Source organism: Protopterus annectens, chromosome 4.part0 (genome assembly GCF_019279795.1).
Source record: "Protopterus annectens isolate FY-2018-M chromosome 4.part0, PAN1.0, whole genome shotgun sequence".
Taxonomy (NCBI): domain Eukaryota; kingdom Metazoa; phylum Chordata; order Ceratodontiformes; family Protopteridae; genus Protopterus; species Protopterus annectens.
The window spans coordinates 609,512,284-609,527,365 of NC_056733.1; the positions used below are offsets into that span (position 1 = coordinate 609,512,284).

The following is a 15,082-nucleotide window of genomic DNA, read 5'->3' on the forward strand; positions in this document are numbered from 1 at the left end:
GCGGTGTACAGAGAGAGCACTTGGGAAGGGCATTCTGCTATAGCATCTTAATCAGCTCTGTTTCCTCCGTCTCAAAAAAAAAAAAAAAAAAAATTTGCACTTCACCTGCCTTACTGCATTTGTGTTTCTTCCTACTTTATTACCTTATTTTGCTTTTGCATCTTCTTAAAAGTACTCAATTGAATTTATTCTGCTGCCTTTATTACTGCTTGTTAGTAGCCTGATTAAATTGTAACTGTCATTCTAAGGCCCTTGGTTTAAGCACTTGGGCTTCAAACCAGTTGTTTTACATTAAGAAAGTTTGTGGTCTGCACTGTTGTGGCAGGACAGGTAGCATACATCCTTCTAACTTGGGAACTGCTGATTGAATGCTCAGTGTCTGTTATTCTAAAAGTGTATTAGTTCTGGGTTAAGGACTTGGGCTTCAGGCCAGTTATTTTACATTAAGGTTTGTGGTCTGCACTCTTGTGGGAGGAGAGGCTAGATTCTGCCCTTCTGAGCTGGGCATTTCTGGTTTTGGGCTTATTGCGCATGCTTACTTGAACTGTTTCTTTCTGAAATCGGTACACCTTGTTTGCTGTAGCATAGACTAGATTCAGGACGGCTGGATCTAGCTTTGTTTATATAACTTCTGCACTGATCCAGGCCGTCTTTTATGGAGAAGGTTTCTCTGTACCCTAGTGGCAGGGCTGTGCAGTTAGAACTTGTCTGATTGAAGACTGCTGGAACAGGGCTCAGTTTTAAGCTTTTTAACTGGTTAATTGGGTAAAGTGTTGTTTTGATTGTATCTGCTCTATTTTCTGGAAAAAAATATATATATATACTTGTTTCTCGCCTTTCTGAACTAGTATAGTCCAGTTTTCATGTTACTGCTGAATCCAGGGCTGTGTTACAAGTTTCTGTGTTGCCATACCTTATTTGGATAGAAGGAAGTTTCTCTGTTCACCTGTGAGAGAGGGGAGCTTTGATCAGGCTATCTGTCCCTGGAGGAGTGGTTTCAGCCCAGACGTTAGTAGTTTATTGGCCTTTTTGGGCTAATTTGGATTGTATCTGCTGTATTTTCTGAAAAAAAAATATATACTTGTTTCCCGCCTTTCTGAACTAGTATAGTCCAGTTTTCAGGTTATTGCTGAATCCAGGGCTGTGTTACAAGTTTCTGTATTGCCATTACCTTACTGGGATAGAAGGAAGTTTCTCTGTTCACCTGTGAGAGAGGGGAGCTTTGAGCAGCCTATCTGTCCCTGGAGGAGTGGTTTCAGCCCAGAAGTTAGTAGTTTATTGGCCATTTTGGGCTAATTTATATCTCTTTCACTTCCCTGCTATAAAAACCTCATTTGCACAGTTTTTATGCTTGTATTCCACTCAGCAAGTGCCTTCCAGGTGTTCTGCAGAGTCTACAGCAGCAGAGAGACAAAAGAGTGACTTTGGAGTGATTAAATATCACTTTTCTGCTTTTCTCGCTGTCTTAACTAATTCCATCTAAAAACACCAGTTTTGTTAGCCAATCTGTGATTTTAAAAGTTTGTTATTGTATACAACTCTGCAAAGTTGCTCGTGGTGTCCTGCAGATTGATACAGGCAACAGAGAGATCCAAGAGAGATTTTTCCAGATTTAATATTTTTTCTTTGTTTTTTTGCTCCATCTGCCCTTTCCCACCTAAAAAGCAAATTTCTAACTGATCTGTGCTTTAAAAAGTTTAAATTGCATTTGCCTTCTGCTTTTTACAGTTTTTGCACTTGTTTTATATCAATTTAAGTTGGTTTTGTATTGTATAACTGTTGTAGGCTACACACTAAAGTGCGCTAGCCTGTTTATAGCAATTACGGTGTTTTCTGTGTGTTTTTCTGTTATTTTCTGAAAAACAAAACAAAAAAAAAAAATATTCTCTTTTCTGCCTTTGCTGAACTAGATTAGTCCAGATTTAAGGTTCTGCTGAATTCCGGACTGTGGTATAGTTTCCTGTGTTGCCCATATCCTTACTTGGATAGGAGGAAGCTTCTCTGTTCACCAGTGAGAGTGGGGAGCTTTGAGCAGCCTATCTGTCCCTGGAGGAGTGGTCTCAGCCCTGAAACTAGCAGCTTATTGGCTGTTTTGGGTCAATTCCTATCTCTTTCAGTTTCCCTGCTTTAAAACCCACATTTGCGAGGTTTTGCGCCAGTATACAACTCCGCACAACTCCTTGTGGTGTTCTGCAGAGTGATACAGGCAACACACAGACCTAAGAGAGACTTTTCCAGATTTAAGTATTTTTTATCTGTTTTTTGCTCCGACTGCCTTTTCCCACCTAAAAAGCGAATTTCTAACTGATCTGTGCTTTAAAAAGTTTAAATTGCATTTGCCTTCTGCTTTTTACAGTTTTTGCACTTGTTTTATATCAATTTAAGTTGTTTTTGTATTATATAACTGTTATGGGCTACACACTAAAGTGCGCTAGCCTGGTTATAGCATTTACAGTGTTTTCTGTGTGTTTTTCTGCTGTTTCTTGAAAAAAAAAAAAAAAAAAAATTCTCTTTTCCCGCCTTTGCTGAACTAGGTTAGTCCAGATTTCAGGTTTTGCTGAATTCCAGACTGTGGTATAGTTTCCTGTGTTGCCCATATCCTTACTTGGATAAGCTTCTCTGTTCACCAGTGAGAGTGGGGAGCTTTGAGCAGCCTATCTGTCCCTGGAGGAGTGGTCTCAGCCCTGAAACTAGTAGCTTATTGGCCGTTTTGGGTCAATTCCTATCTCTTTCAGTTTCCCTGCTTTAAAACCAGCATTTGCGTGGTTTTGCACTAGTATACAGCTCTGCACAGCTCCTCGTGGTGTCCTGCAGAGTGATACAGGCAACAGAGAGACCCAAGAGAGACTTTTCCAGATTTAAGTATTTTTTTCTCAGTTTTTTGCTCCGACTGCCTTTTCCCGCCTAAAAAGCGAATTTCTAACTGATCTGTGCTTTAAAAAGTTTAAATTGCATTTGCCTTCTGCTTTTTACAGTTTTGCACTTGTTTTATATCAATTTAAGTCGTTTTTGTATTGTATAACTGTTCTAGGCTACACACTAAAGTGCGCTAGCCTGGTTATAGCATTTACAGTGTTTTCTGTGTGTTTTTCTGCTGTTTCTTGAAAAAAAAAAAAAATTCTCTTTTCCCGCCTTTGCTGAACTAGATTAGTCCAGATTTCAGGTTTTGCTGAATTCCGGACTGTGGTATAGTTTCCTGTGTTGCCCATATCCTTACTTGGATAGGAGGAAGCTTCTCTGTTCACCAGTGAGAGTGGGGAGCTTTGAGCAGTCTATCTGTCCCTGGAGGAGTGGTCTCAGCCCTGAAACTAGTAGCTTATTGGCCGTTTTGGGTCAATTCCTTAGCAGTTTCCCTGCTTTAAAACCCGCATTTGCGCAGTTTTGCGTGATTTTGCACATAGCGCAGCATCGGGCAGCGCCGCTTAAACGGTTTCAACTATTCCCAGCTCCACAAAGTCTGCTCTTCACTTTTTCCCTTAGAACTGTTCTAAATCTCAAAGTAAGCACTCTATTTTCATTCTAAAGCCCTGCACTTGCTCGTATAAGTAATCTTATAAGTAAGCACTAATAAACTAAAGCACTACACCCTCTTATCATCATCATCATCTTCGTTCAGCTGTTCCCGTTAGGGGTCGCCACAGCAGATCACCTGTTTCCATTTCTTTCTGTCCTCTGCATCTTGCTCTGTCACACCAATCACCTGCATGACCTCTCTCACCACATCCATAAACCTTATCTTAGGCCTTCCTCTTTTCCTGTTACCTGGTAGCTTCATCCTTAGAATCTTTTTCCCAATATACTCAGCATCCCTCCTCAGCACATGTCCAAACCAACGTAATCGTGCCTCTCTGGCTTGGTCTCCAAACCTTCCAACCTGGGCTGACCCTCTAATATACTTATTCCTAATCCTGTCCTCCCTCGTCACACCCAGTGCAAATCTTAACATCTTTAATTCTGCCACATCCAGCTCAAACTCTTGCCTTTTTGTCAATGCCATTGTCTCCAACCTATATAACATAGCTGGTCTCACTACCCTCTTGTACACCCTCTTATACTCCCTTTAAGTACTTGGCTCCCTATTGGTCCTTTTTGATCAGTCAAAAAGTAGTTCCTTATACTATTCTAGCATGTCCAAAAGTCAGTTTTGGGTTTACTCTCCAGTCCAGCTGGTGAATCTGGGAATCTTGAGGCAATGTTACAACTGCCTTATGTACACAGACCACCCTCTCCTCCTCTCAACAAGCTCAAATATATATGAGAAATGCAACTATATAGCCAAACTGGAGGCTGAGCTCTCTCAACCCAGTACTGGCGCAGTCAGTCAGGAGGAGAAGGTAACCACACACACCACAAATCCAGCCTCACACAGACCAATCGCAACAGCAAACCAAACACATAAACACACAAAAACATACTCGGAGGCTCTAAACAAAAATCTGCCCAAGCAACAGAGACCTCCAAAGCAGACATCCAAGCAACCGCTACCCCACAACAATACCCACGTATCACATAGTTCACAAAGTCAGTGTGCCACACAGTCACAGCCCTTAAGGCTAAACAACACACCTAATACACGATCCGCCACATAACACAAGCACTCAGGTCACTCCAAAGCAAGTACAAATATGACTCCGTCATTGTCCATGCTGGTGTGAATGACCTGAGACGTACCTCCCTAGACTACATGAAAAGAGACATAGAGGAGCTCTCTGATCATGTAGCCCAGGCCGGTATGACCCTGACCTTGAGTAGCATCTTACCCTCACCAAGAATGATGCCACAGTATAAAGACAAAATGATCAATTTTAACAACTGGCTAAAGTATTGGTGTCATTCAAAGGAGATCCAGTGTCTGTTAGCCTGGGATGACATGCTCGACAAGCCACACTGCTTCGCTAGGGACGGCTTGCACCTGTCACCCCTGAGCTTTCAAATACTGGCTAAGGCTCTTGCCACTCCCATAGCGCCTTTTTTAGGCAAGGCTCAAAAGACAAACCTACCTCCATAGACAACACAAGGAAAAAGAAACTAAGGGTAATGCTGCGCAATGCCAGAAGTCTGAACCTCAAGATGCACGCACTCGAGGCTCTCCTCAGTATGGAGAATATCGATATCTGTGCAGTAACAGAAACCTGGTTCAAGGCTCCTGAGAGCACTCCAGCACTACCAGGTTATACCTCATACCATGCGTTTCGGCCACAAAACACGGACCGAACCACAAAAGGAGGGGGAGTATCCATATTCATCAAAAATACCCACACCTCCAGGTTAGTGGCACTGCACGAAGCATCGGAGACCATCCATGTGCAACTAACAGTGGGCAAAACTGCCTTTCAGTTTATAGCCTGCTACAGACCACCCTCCCAAACTCAGGAACCCCACTCAGCTTTCCTGAGAACACTGGAGAATATGAAGGTCTCTCCAAACACCATTATATTGGGTGACTTCAACTACCCAAACATAGATTGGGAGCACTACTCAAGCCCCAACACCCTCGCCCAACAGTTCCTAGAATTTCTAAACTCAAATGCTATGGAACAACTGGTCACCACTCCCACAAGAGGGGAAAGCATATTGGACCTGATCATCACCAACATGGGGACTCTATGTTCCATACCAGAGGTATACCCCTCATTGGTAAGATATGACCATAAATTAATCTCACTGGACATCCATATCCCGTCCCCACCCCCAGCCAAGGAAACCACGGTGAAGAATTTCTCAAAAGCAAACTTCACACTTCTCAAAACCGATGTGGAATCCTTCAAAGCACCCGGGCAAGTGGAAAATACGGCCCAAACCGCAGAATCCTTTACAAATGCATTCTATGGACACCTACAGGTATGCATGGATCGTGCTATCCCAAATAAAACCAAGACTCACTCCTCCAAAGGCAGGAGACCTGTCTGGTGGACCCCAGCCATAAATAAGCTATAAAACAGAAGGAGGAAGCTACTACATGATAGAGCAAAATCCCAAAAAGGGAAGGCATCTCTGATCAGTACTAGCAAGAAACTATGATCCCTCATAAAATCAGCTAAGGCCAGCTTCGAAAGAAAAATTGCACAAGACGCTAAAGATAATCACAAGGCCTTCTTTAGTTATGTCAGGAACCTGGGTAGCAACTCCCAGATATGCTCTGAGTTAGTGCAAAATGACAAAAAATACATTAAACCCCATAGACATTGCCAACATCCTGGTAGACAGGTTCAGTGCAAACTTCTCCCCCCCTTCCCCCCAAAAGAGCAAATGTCTATCCCAACAGAGTGTAGCCTCCCTGACATCACAGATGCACAGGTGAGAGCTGCCCTCTCCAAAGCAAAAAACACAGCATCAGTGGGACTGGACGGTGTCCCGGGCTGCATCTTACACGAGCTCCAATAAAAACTGAGCCCTCACATAAAGTCACTGTTCAATCTCAGCCTTACTACAGGATATGTACCCAAGGAATGGCGTACAGCAACAGTGGTCCCACTCCACAAAGGTGGTGCCACAACGGGCCCCGGAAACTATCGCCCTATAAGCCTGACTAGCCTGGTCTGCAAAGCTATGGAGCGTATCATCATGGAACTCATAAACAAAGACATTGGGAACCTCCAAACACTGGATCCTACCCAATTCGGCTTTGTTAAGGGCAGATCTTGCCTTTTGAACCTGGTTGACTTCTTTGAAACAGTCACCAAGGCCATAGATGAAGGGAAAGTAGTCAACACAGCCTACCTGGACCTCGCAAAAACCTTCGACACAATACCCCACTCAGGCATCATAAATAAGCTCACCAGCTTAAATATCAACCCCTATGTCACAAGATGGGTTGCAAACTGTCTCAGGGATAAAACCCACATGGTCAGAATTGCAGGTGCCATGTCAGACTCTAAACCAGTTACAAGTGGCGTCCCACAAGGCTCAGTCCTGGGACCTCTCTTGTCTGGTATATATTTCTCTGAGGTACAGGCTAACACGGGAGGACTATGGCTGACCAAGTTTGCAGATGACTGCAAACTGGGTGCCATAATCGACTCGCCGACTGACACAAGCATCCTCCAAAAGGGTCTTATGGATAACTGGTGCCAGAGCCATAGTCTAAACTAGACACTGGTTTAGGGAGTATGGGATAAGTAAGATATATGTAAGGGAGAAAGAATGATTATAAAAGAAAAATATAAAACAGAATGTACCAATGCCCAACAACAACTTAAAAACAAAATAAACAACAAAAAAAGTCAAAAATCCACTGCGTCATTCCTTCAGACCAGCATTTTTGAAGTCTCTGAGGAAGTCTGAGTGTGAACAGAAGAAAACACTCACTTTGTGTGTAATAAAGTGTCGCTTTGAAGGAATGACACAATGGATTTCAGATTTTTCTTGTGTTTATATAAAAAGCAAAGAAAGTCATGATCTATGAAAGCTGGTTGGGTTTAGAGTACCCTATTGTCCTAAGGCAGGCAGCGCAGTGGTGTAGCGGTTAGCGGAACATCACAGCAAGAGGTTCTCCGGTTCAATGCTCGGCTGGGGTACCTTCTGTGTGGAGTCTGTATGTCCTCCCTGCATTTGCATGGGTTTTCTCTGGGTGCTCCAGTTTCCTCCCACATTCCAAAGATATGCAGTAGGTGGATTGGACACTCTAAATCGGCCCTAGGTGTGAGTGTGTGCGTGCATATGTGTGCTGTGCATCCTCAGAGGAGGGTTGGGCCTTGGGCTAGCAACCTGAACTTGTAAAGCCTGTAACTGTTATAGAAACAACGAGCACTGAAAGGTGCTCATTCCCCAATATAACACATGGTGAGTAAATGGGGGAGGGAGGGAGACAGAGAGAGAGAGAGAGAGAGAGAGAGAGACAGAGTTGCCCTAAAGCAATTTAATGGGCTTGATTGCCTATTTGTTGATGAAGGCTTTTGAGAAATAGGCTAAAGAGTACTACATTCATTAATAAAGGTACATGAACAGCAGAGTAATAAGAGGATTAGAAGACTACTAATGATAGTATGCATTGGTAAACTGGCAGGCATACAGGAAATAATGAAACAAAAAAACAGGCTTTGAGGTAGAAAAAACAATAAAAGGGCCAAGTTTAGATTGTATTTTATTATAAAAAAAGATAAATTGAATTCAAAGTATGTGCCTTCTACAAACTAGGAACAAAGACTTCATTCTTATTCTGTCAATTCTGATTAAGTCTCAGTTCCCAAGTGTGCATAATAGAAGAAAGCACTTAATTTAAATTGAATTTTTTTTTCAAGACTGGGGATGTGGGGATGTTAAACGAGGATTTAACCTGAACAGTGATATATCCAGCCAAATTGTGCACAAATTCATGGCAATATACATGTGTGTGTGTTGTGTGTGTGTGTATATATATATATATATATATATATATATATATATATATATATATATGTATATATATATATAAAGTAGTCTATTGATATGGTCTCTTTACATAATGAGAACGTTTAGAGATGCCTAGGAAGTATAGACTTTTATAATGAAGCTGATAAATGTCACTGCAAAGATGGAAGCTATTAGACAATATGAGGATGCAAATATTGTAAATAAGTTGATATAAAATAACAGCAATAAAGAAGTGTTCTTAAAAAAAAAAAAGACTGTCGGGGGCCAAGCCACCTAATGAACAGTCTTTTAAGATCATTGCACTGATTCCCAGATGTGACCTCAGAGTTTAATGTACTTAAGTGGAGGGTAAAGGAAGAACTAAAAAATCACTTGCTAAGATTACCCAAGCCAGCATCACAGTAGATGAGACTATATTGCTCATATGTTAGAGCTTAGTCAATACTCTAACCTCACAGACCCCTCCCAGAAAGAGTGATATAGGCTTTTCACTGCCTGTTAGTGGTTGCTCTTTCTGATGTACAGCAACCTTATAGTGTACTGATCTTGAAGATAAAATGTTTTTAAACTATTTATATAAGTAGACAAATAAACCAGTGCCTGTAAACTATCAGCAAACATGTAAAAGAAATTTCAAATGAAAACATTTTGATCTGTACCGTTAATGCAACATTTTCTTCCTTTTCTTGAAATCCTTCATTCTGGTATTCTCTGGGTGATAAAATGGCAGTTTCAGGTGGTGCTGGTGTCTCTACTTTTGAACGGTCACTTGCTTGAGATGGTACAGCTGAGAGAGACTCTCTTCCTCTGATCTTCAAATCCTTTTCTAAAATTACAGATTCAATGAAATATTACATCTCTTAAAATATGCAACTTGTACATTAAATCTCATTGGTATGCTATGTACATATTAGCTAGTGACCATTCATTTTATGATACAGTATATTAGAAAAAATAAATTCTAGTTATGAATGAATGCAGGTATGTTTATCATAAAACATTTTTCTACATATAATTAAACTGGTTAATCTTAGAACAAAACACAAGAGTACCTTGCTGCCAACAGATGGTCTGAGCACATTGACACACTTCTTGCATAATGCAGTTTTTCAACTTAACATCTAAAATTGTGCAAATTACGGTAGTTCTTCACTCAAAAGCAAAATCAAGAAGTTAGTGAAAAAAAAACAGAATAAATTCTAAAAATATAAATGGCTTAAGAAAAATTAATAACACACAATTCTAAAGATGAACCTCCTCTGCAGTATTACACTTTTTATTTTTGTCTTTGTAGAAAGGTTAAGGACCAGTGGACCAAGAAACTGAATCCTGTGCAACTATAATTCCAGACTGGTCTATTTTTCAAGCAAGGTATTACAAGAAACTGTGAACACTGCAAGAATGTGAACTCAATGCTCCATACTTTACTCCTATAAAATAAAGATTTTTGGAATGGTGAACATATCCCAAGATCTTCACAACAGTCAGCTAAAATATATATTATATAATAAAAGGTATATATAATATTCTAAACCAGGCATGGGCAAACTACGGCCCGGGGGCCACATGCGGCCCGTTAAACGTTTTGATTCGGCCCGCCACCTCCCAACCGTCCCGAATTACTCAGATTTTTCCGAGTTTTGGGGTCCCAATAATGGGGTGCCACGATTCCCGAGTGGCACCCCTTCATTTCCGATTTTTCATCTTTTTTTAGACTTTTTCATTTTTTGTGGTTTTGGAGCTGACGTCATCACATGCACGATGACGTCAGCTCCGTCAGCCTGTCGGAATTAAGATCAAGGGACATGCGGGAGCGCGTCTGTTTGAAAAATGGGACTGCCCACCGTTTTGGATTTAAGCTCAACGGACTTTTACACCATAAAACTGAAGAGTTTTCCAGGCAGAATGGGAGTTGCTGCACAGCTTGCTTTGAAGTTTTCTTTAAGGTAACAAATGTGTGTGTGTGTGTGTGTGTGTGTGTGTGTGTGTGTGTGTGTGTATATGCGATCGGAGAGAAAAAGTGAGTGAATGCAGGTTTGAAAGGTGAAGTGTGTGTGTGTGTGTGTGTGTGTGTGTGTGTGTGTGTGTGTGTGTGTGTGTGTGATCAGAGAGAAAGTGAGTGAATGCAGGCTTGAAAGGTGAAGTGTGTGTGTGTGTGTGTATGCGATCGGAGAGATTGTGAGTGAATGCAGGTTTGAAAGGTGTGTGTGTGTGTGTGTGTGTGTGTGTGTGTGTGTGTGTGTGTGTGTGTGTGTGTATGCGATCGGAGAGAGAAAGTGAGTGAATGCAGGTTTGAAGGGTGAAAAGTGTGTGTGTGTGTGTGTGTGTGTGTGTGTGTGTGTGTGTGTGTGTGTGTGTGTGTGTATATGCGATCGGAGAGAAAGTGAGTGAAATTAGTGAATGCAGATTTGAAAGGTGAAGAGTGTGTGTGTGTGTGTGTGTGTGTGTGTGTGTGTGTGTGAGCGATCTGCTTCATTATCTATTCTCTTGCCTTATCCTTCAAAAAAAGAAATGATCTGACTGCTTAAAATAAGTAAAATGTGCATTCTCTCCACATCACTAGGCACTCCATTGAATATTTGTACTTTTAGTGTGTTCCCAACAGTTGGGTTGTCACACTGAACTGCACTATAGTTTGGTTGCTTTGCTTGCTTAATATTCATTACAGACTCAGCCTCCCATTCTTTATCAGCCCTTTCCCACAAGAAATGTCTTTCTTTCAACTTTGGACATTTCCTTCCTGCTCATGTTGGTTCTTTAAAGTATACTACTGTAGTTTTCCTTTCATTTGTACAACTGCATTGTACTCCAGTCCAGATGCAAATGTACATTAAATGCACAGACCCCAAATCTGTCCCCTGACAGCTATAGTTATACAGCATGTTTATGAAAAGCTCTCCAGGCATGTCTAGTGTAATGCAGTTCAAATAAAGTGAAATATGCTGTACATTTATGAGATTTAAATTTTTTTTTTTTTTTTATTTATGTGGTTATGGATTACTTTTCTGTCACAGCAATGGAACAGCATATGATGAGAAATCAAGTCCTGTTTATTAAAGTGAATGTCAGGGATTTCTGTAGTGAGATTGAAGAAGAGGGAGGAAGCAAATACCTTAATTTGAATTATACCATGACCCCCCCCAAAACGTGCACGCTGATTGGCCAGCGTGCCCGTTGTAAATCAAGTTATACTAATGGAAAAAGGTCCGGTCGCCCGGACTTTTTCCATTAGTATAACTCGTTTTAAAACACTGTCTCGCTATGTTAAATGGGTTTAACATAGCGAGACAGCTTTAAAATAAGCAACGGAGATCTCCGTTGCTTATTTTAAAGCTGTCTCGCCATGTTAAACCCATTTAACATAGCGAACAGTGTTAAAAACGGAGAAAGCAAGATCTCCGTTGCTTTTTTTTAGCTATGTTAAATGAGTTTAACATAGCGAGACAGTTTTAAAATAAGCAACGGACATCTCCGTTGCTTATTTTAAAACTGTCTCGCTATGTTAAACTCATTTAACATAGCGAAACACTAAAAAAAACAACGGAGATCTTGCTTTCTCCGTTGCTTTTGCCCACAGCTCTGATGTACTGCGCAGGCACGCAGTACATTAGAACTGCCGCGGATGCCAGACATCTGCGGAAGGTCAGCAAACAGGCATTATACTATGCCATTATTTAAGAAAAGTAATAGTTTCTTTTCTTAAATAATGTCATGGTATAATAGCAATAACCCACTTCTGGGTGTGGGTAATGCTAAATTTACCCATGGTTGGCTTTGTTTGGTCCCTCTGGCTTCGCCCTCAGGACCAAACCACGCCAACCGTGGGTAAATTTAGCATTACCCATACCCAGGCGTGGGTTATTGCTATATTATTGCATTTTTATATAACCCATTAAACAATCAAGATGGTCATTTATTTGATTTTCAGTGTTTAAAGACTCATTTCGACGTCAGAGATTTTATTGTAATGCTTTTCTTCATTTCATTGGAAATTAAAGCACATGTTTTCTCCATATCAAAAGATGTGTATTTTTCCCCCAATGAGGTGATGTTTTCAAAGCATGCCATCTATCTGCTCCTGTTCCAGCCCCTTTGTCAAATGTTAGAACTCAATGTGGCCCACGAATCAAAAAGTTTGCCCACCCCAATCTAAACCATGCATGCTACCAGAAAAAACAAACAATCAGAATGCCCATTGTAAATTCATCATTACTCACAAGAAAAAGTCTGGGAGCTATACCTATTAGAGAAAGAAAAAAAAAAGCTAGAACCACTATGTTGAAAGGATGAAAGACAAACTTTGGCTCTCTCCGATTAAACCCTATATTTAAAAAAAAAAATTTCTATAACAAGGTCACTGTTCAGACACCTAAGTCCACATCCATCCTCACATAAAAAGTAACACAAAAGCACGTTCCCAAGTCTCACATTAAAAAAAAAAAAAAAAAAAAAAAAAAAAAGTGTCAGAAACTGCATTCTGTCCAGGTTACCGTACAAATATGGGCACATATGTGCCAAATGCATACTCGATATATATGTTATACATCCCATACAGAGAAAAAGTAAAAGAGGAGCACTGAAGTTTGTTTATACAAGTACATTATTTACAAAAAGGTAAGATTTTTTTTTCTTAAATAATGTCCTTGTAAAACAGCAAAAATCCACTCGTGTGGTTAATGCTGGATTTACCCATGGTTGGCGTGCTTTCTGTTATTCAGGCAAAGTTCTAAAGAAACCTGTTAGACACATGTAGTTGTTACAAGTTAACAGAGGTGGAATATTGTGCTAAAGCAGCTCTCTGACCATTCTGAAGAAGTGCACATCGTAATAAGGGAGTTTTTCCATATAATGGTTACAGTTGAGGCTTTACTGGACTTAAGAGTTAGGCAAGTTCACTCAGAATACTAGAGCGGGGTGGAATGAGCAAATAATCTCAGCTACATGAAGGTGAAATAGTTGACAATATATTGGGTTATCATACAAAAGAAGTAAAGGCATAAAGAGTTACATGCACTTTCACCATAGCAGTTATGTTTCCAGTGCCTCAGACAAGTCCTAGTTAGATTTAAATCTTTTAACCTCAATGAGAGCATCTTAATCATGTTTGGTCCCTAGGCAAAATGAACAAGTCAGGGGACTCAAGACATGATCACAATTATTCTGCTAACAGCTGCAAGAAGTGTGTAGCTTTCCAGTCGGTCACTGTTGCTGCAGGCAGCACAAGTGGAGAACACTGGACTACTGAAGTGTACTTGTATACAATACCAAAGTCTGACAGCTGCTTATTGTTGCTTTAACATACTAAACCTTATCACAAATGGTATTTTATAAAAAGTCATGTCAGACAAAACCCCAGCAAATAAGTTAAAAAAAAGAAACATCAAGTAGCCAATGCTAAGCGATCCTTCAACTGAAGCACTAACATAAAACATATCTATGGCTATGCGATTTTGCAGAACGACCTCAATTTTACCACATATTTTTGCCCTGTCCCTCATAAAATGTCTGATTTTCTGGTTAACCACTGAAAATTCCATTTAGACAATGCCAGACATCAGAATTTCATAGTTCAGAAAATGTGTGCTGATATAAAACCTGTTGTTCTATTAACTTTTATTGTCTGTGATTTTATTAGCTATTCTTGCCCTGTCTCTCCTGAAATTTTTGTTTTTCTGGTAAATAACTAACTGAGACTTAAAGTCAGTCTGTAATGACAGGCCATTAGAGTTTCATACTACTTAATGTCTGTAAAATGAATGTTGAAATTCTATTAATATTTTAAGTATATTAAAGAACAGCTTTACAAGTGTTATATTGGTGTTGGTAGTGATGTAGGCAATACTAGCATCTTCATTCCTGAATGCGACTTACCCATGGTCCAGTGTTCTCCATTATTGCTGAAAGTTCAACTTTTGCATCCACTACAATTAAAGATCCATCTACCAGGATCCTGACATATTCAGTATGCTGGAGGAAGCCAAAAATAAAATAATTAAATCCTGAAAGAAGGGCAGAACATAGTGAGACACTCATTTTCTTCTATAGAAAACTCTCGGTATGGAAAGAAGAAGCTGAAATTGCCAAGTCTGGCTGACCATTTCCAGTTTTCTAAACAAAGAATGGTAGACAAACAGAGAGTAGCATTTTTAGAGGCAAAGACTAGACTGTCCACAGCCTAACTGATCTTAAACTGCAACCTTGCTTTAGAGTCATGTGAGGCATTGTAAAGGTTGCTCACAATTTTTCATAGTTGTCATTAGTGATGAGGACCACCATGATGTCGTTTGACAAATGCATATGGCAGGCATATATGCATTTGTCAGAGCGCAACATGGAGCAGGCAGATATCAGTATATCATTCAAAATATTGATAGTAGCACATTATGTTTTCCTGCTTGATAACTTAATATGCTATGGATTATAAAACATTTTTCCTCATTGCAAAAATAGGAAATATTTTCCATTAAATTAAAGGGTTCTGATGGTCACTTTATTGGAATAGGATATTTCTGTACTAAAGCGGAGACTGTAAAGAGTATGAGTCAGGATGGTAAGGCCAACAGTGTTGAAATGAGAAGGAGAATAGTACTTCAGAAATCTACAGGGAGAAGGACAAACTTGGTAGGATGAAGCTATAACCCTTATGCGTATCAGGAAATCAGGAAATCTATAGTGAAAGAGGGCACTTAATGAGAAGGATGTGTAGCTTGACAGGAAGAAATAAAGTGAA

The 15,082-nt window shown here is 40.2% G+C and overlaps 1 protein-coding gene across 1 annotated transcript in view; it reads right to left on the bottom strand.

Moving 5' to 3' along the window:
* DNAH10 (dynein axonemal heavy chain 10) overlaps positions 1-15,082 on the bottom strand; it is a 5,879,077-nt gene that overhangs the window by 5,791,254 nt on the left and 72,741 nt on the right. Inside the window, exon 2 of the mRNA XM_044069759.1 lies at positions 9,012-9,178. Within this exon, the coding sequence (XP_043925694.1) occupies positions 9,012-9,178 (167 nt within the window). The remainder of the gene's footprint in view (positions 1-9,011; positions 9,179-15,082) is intronic.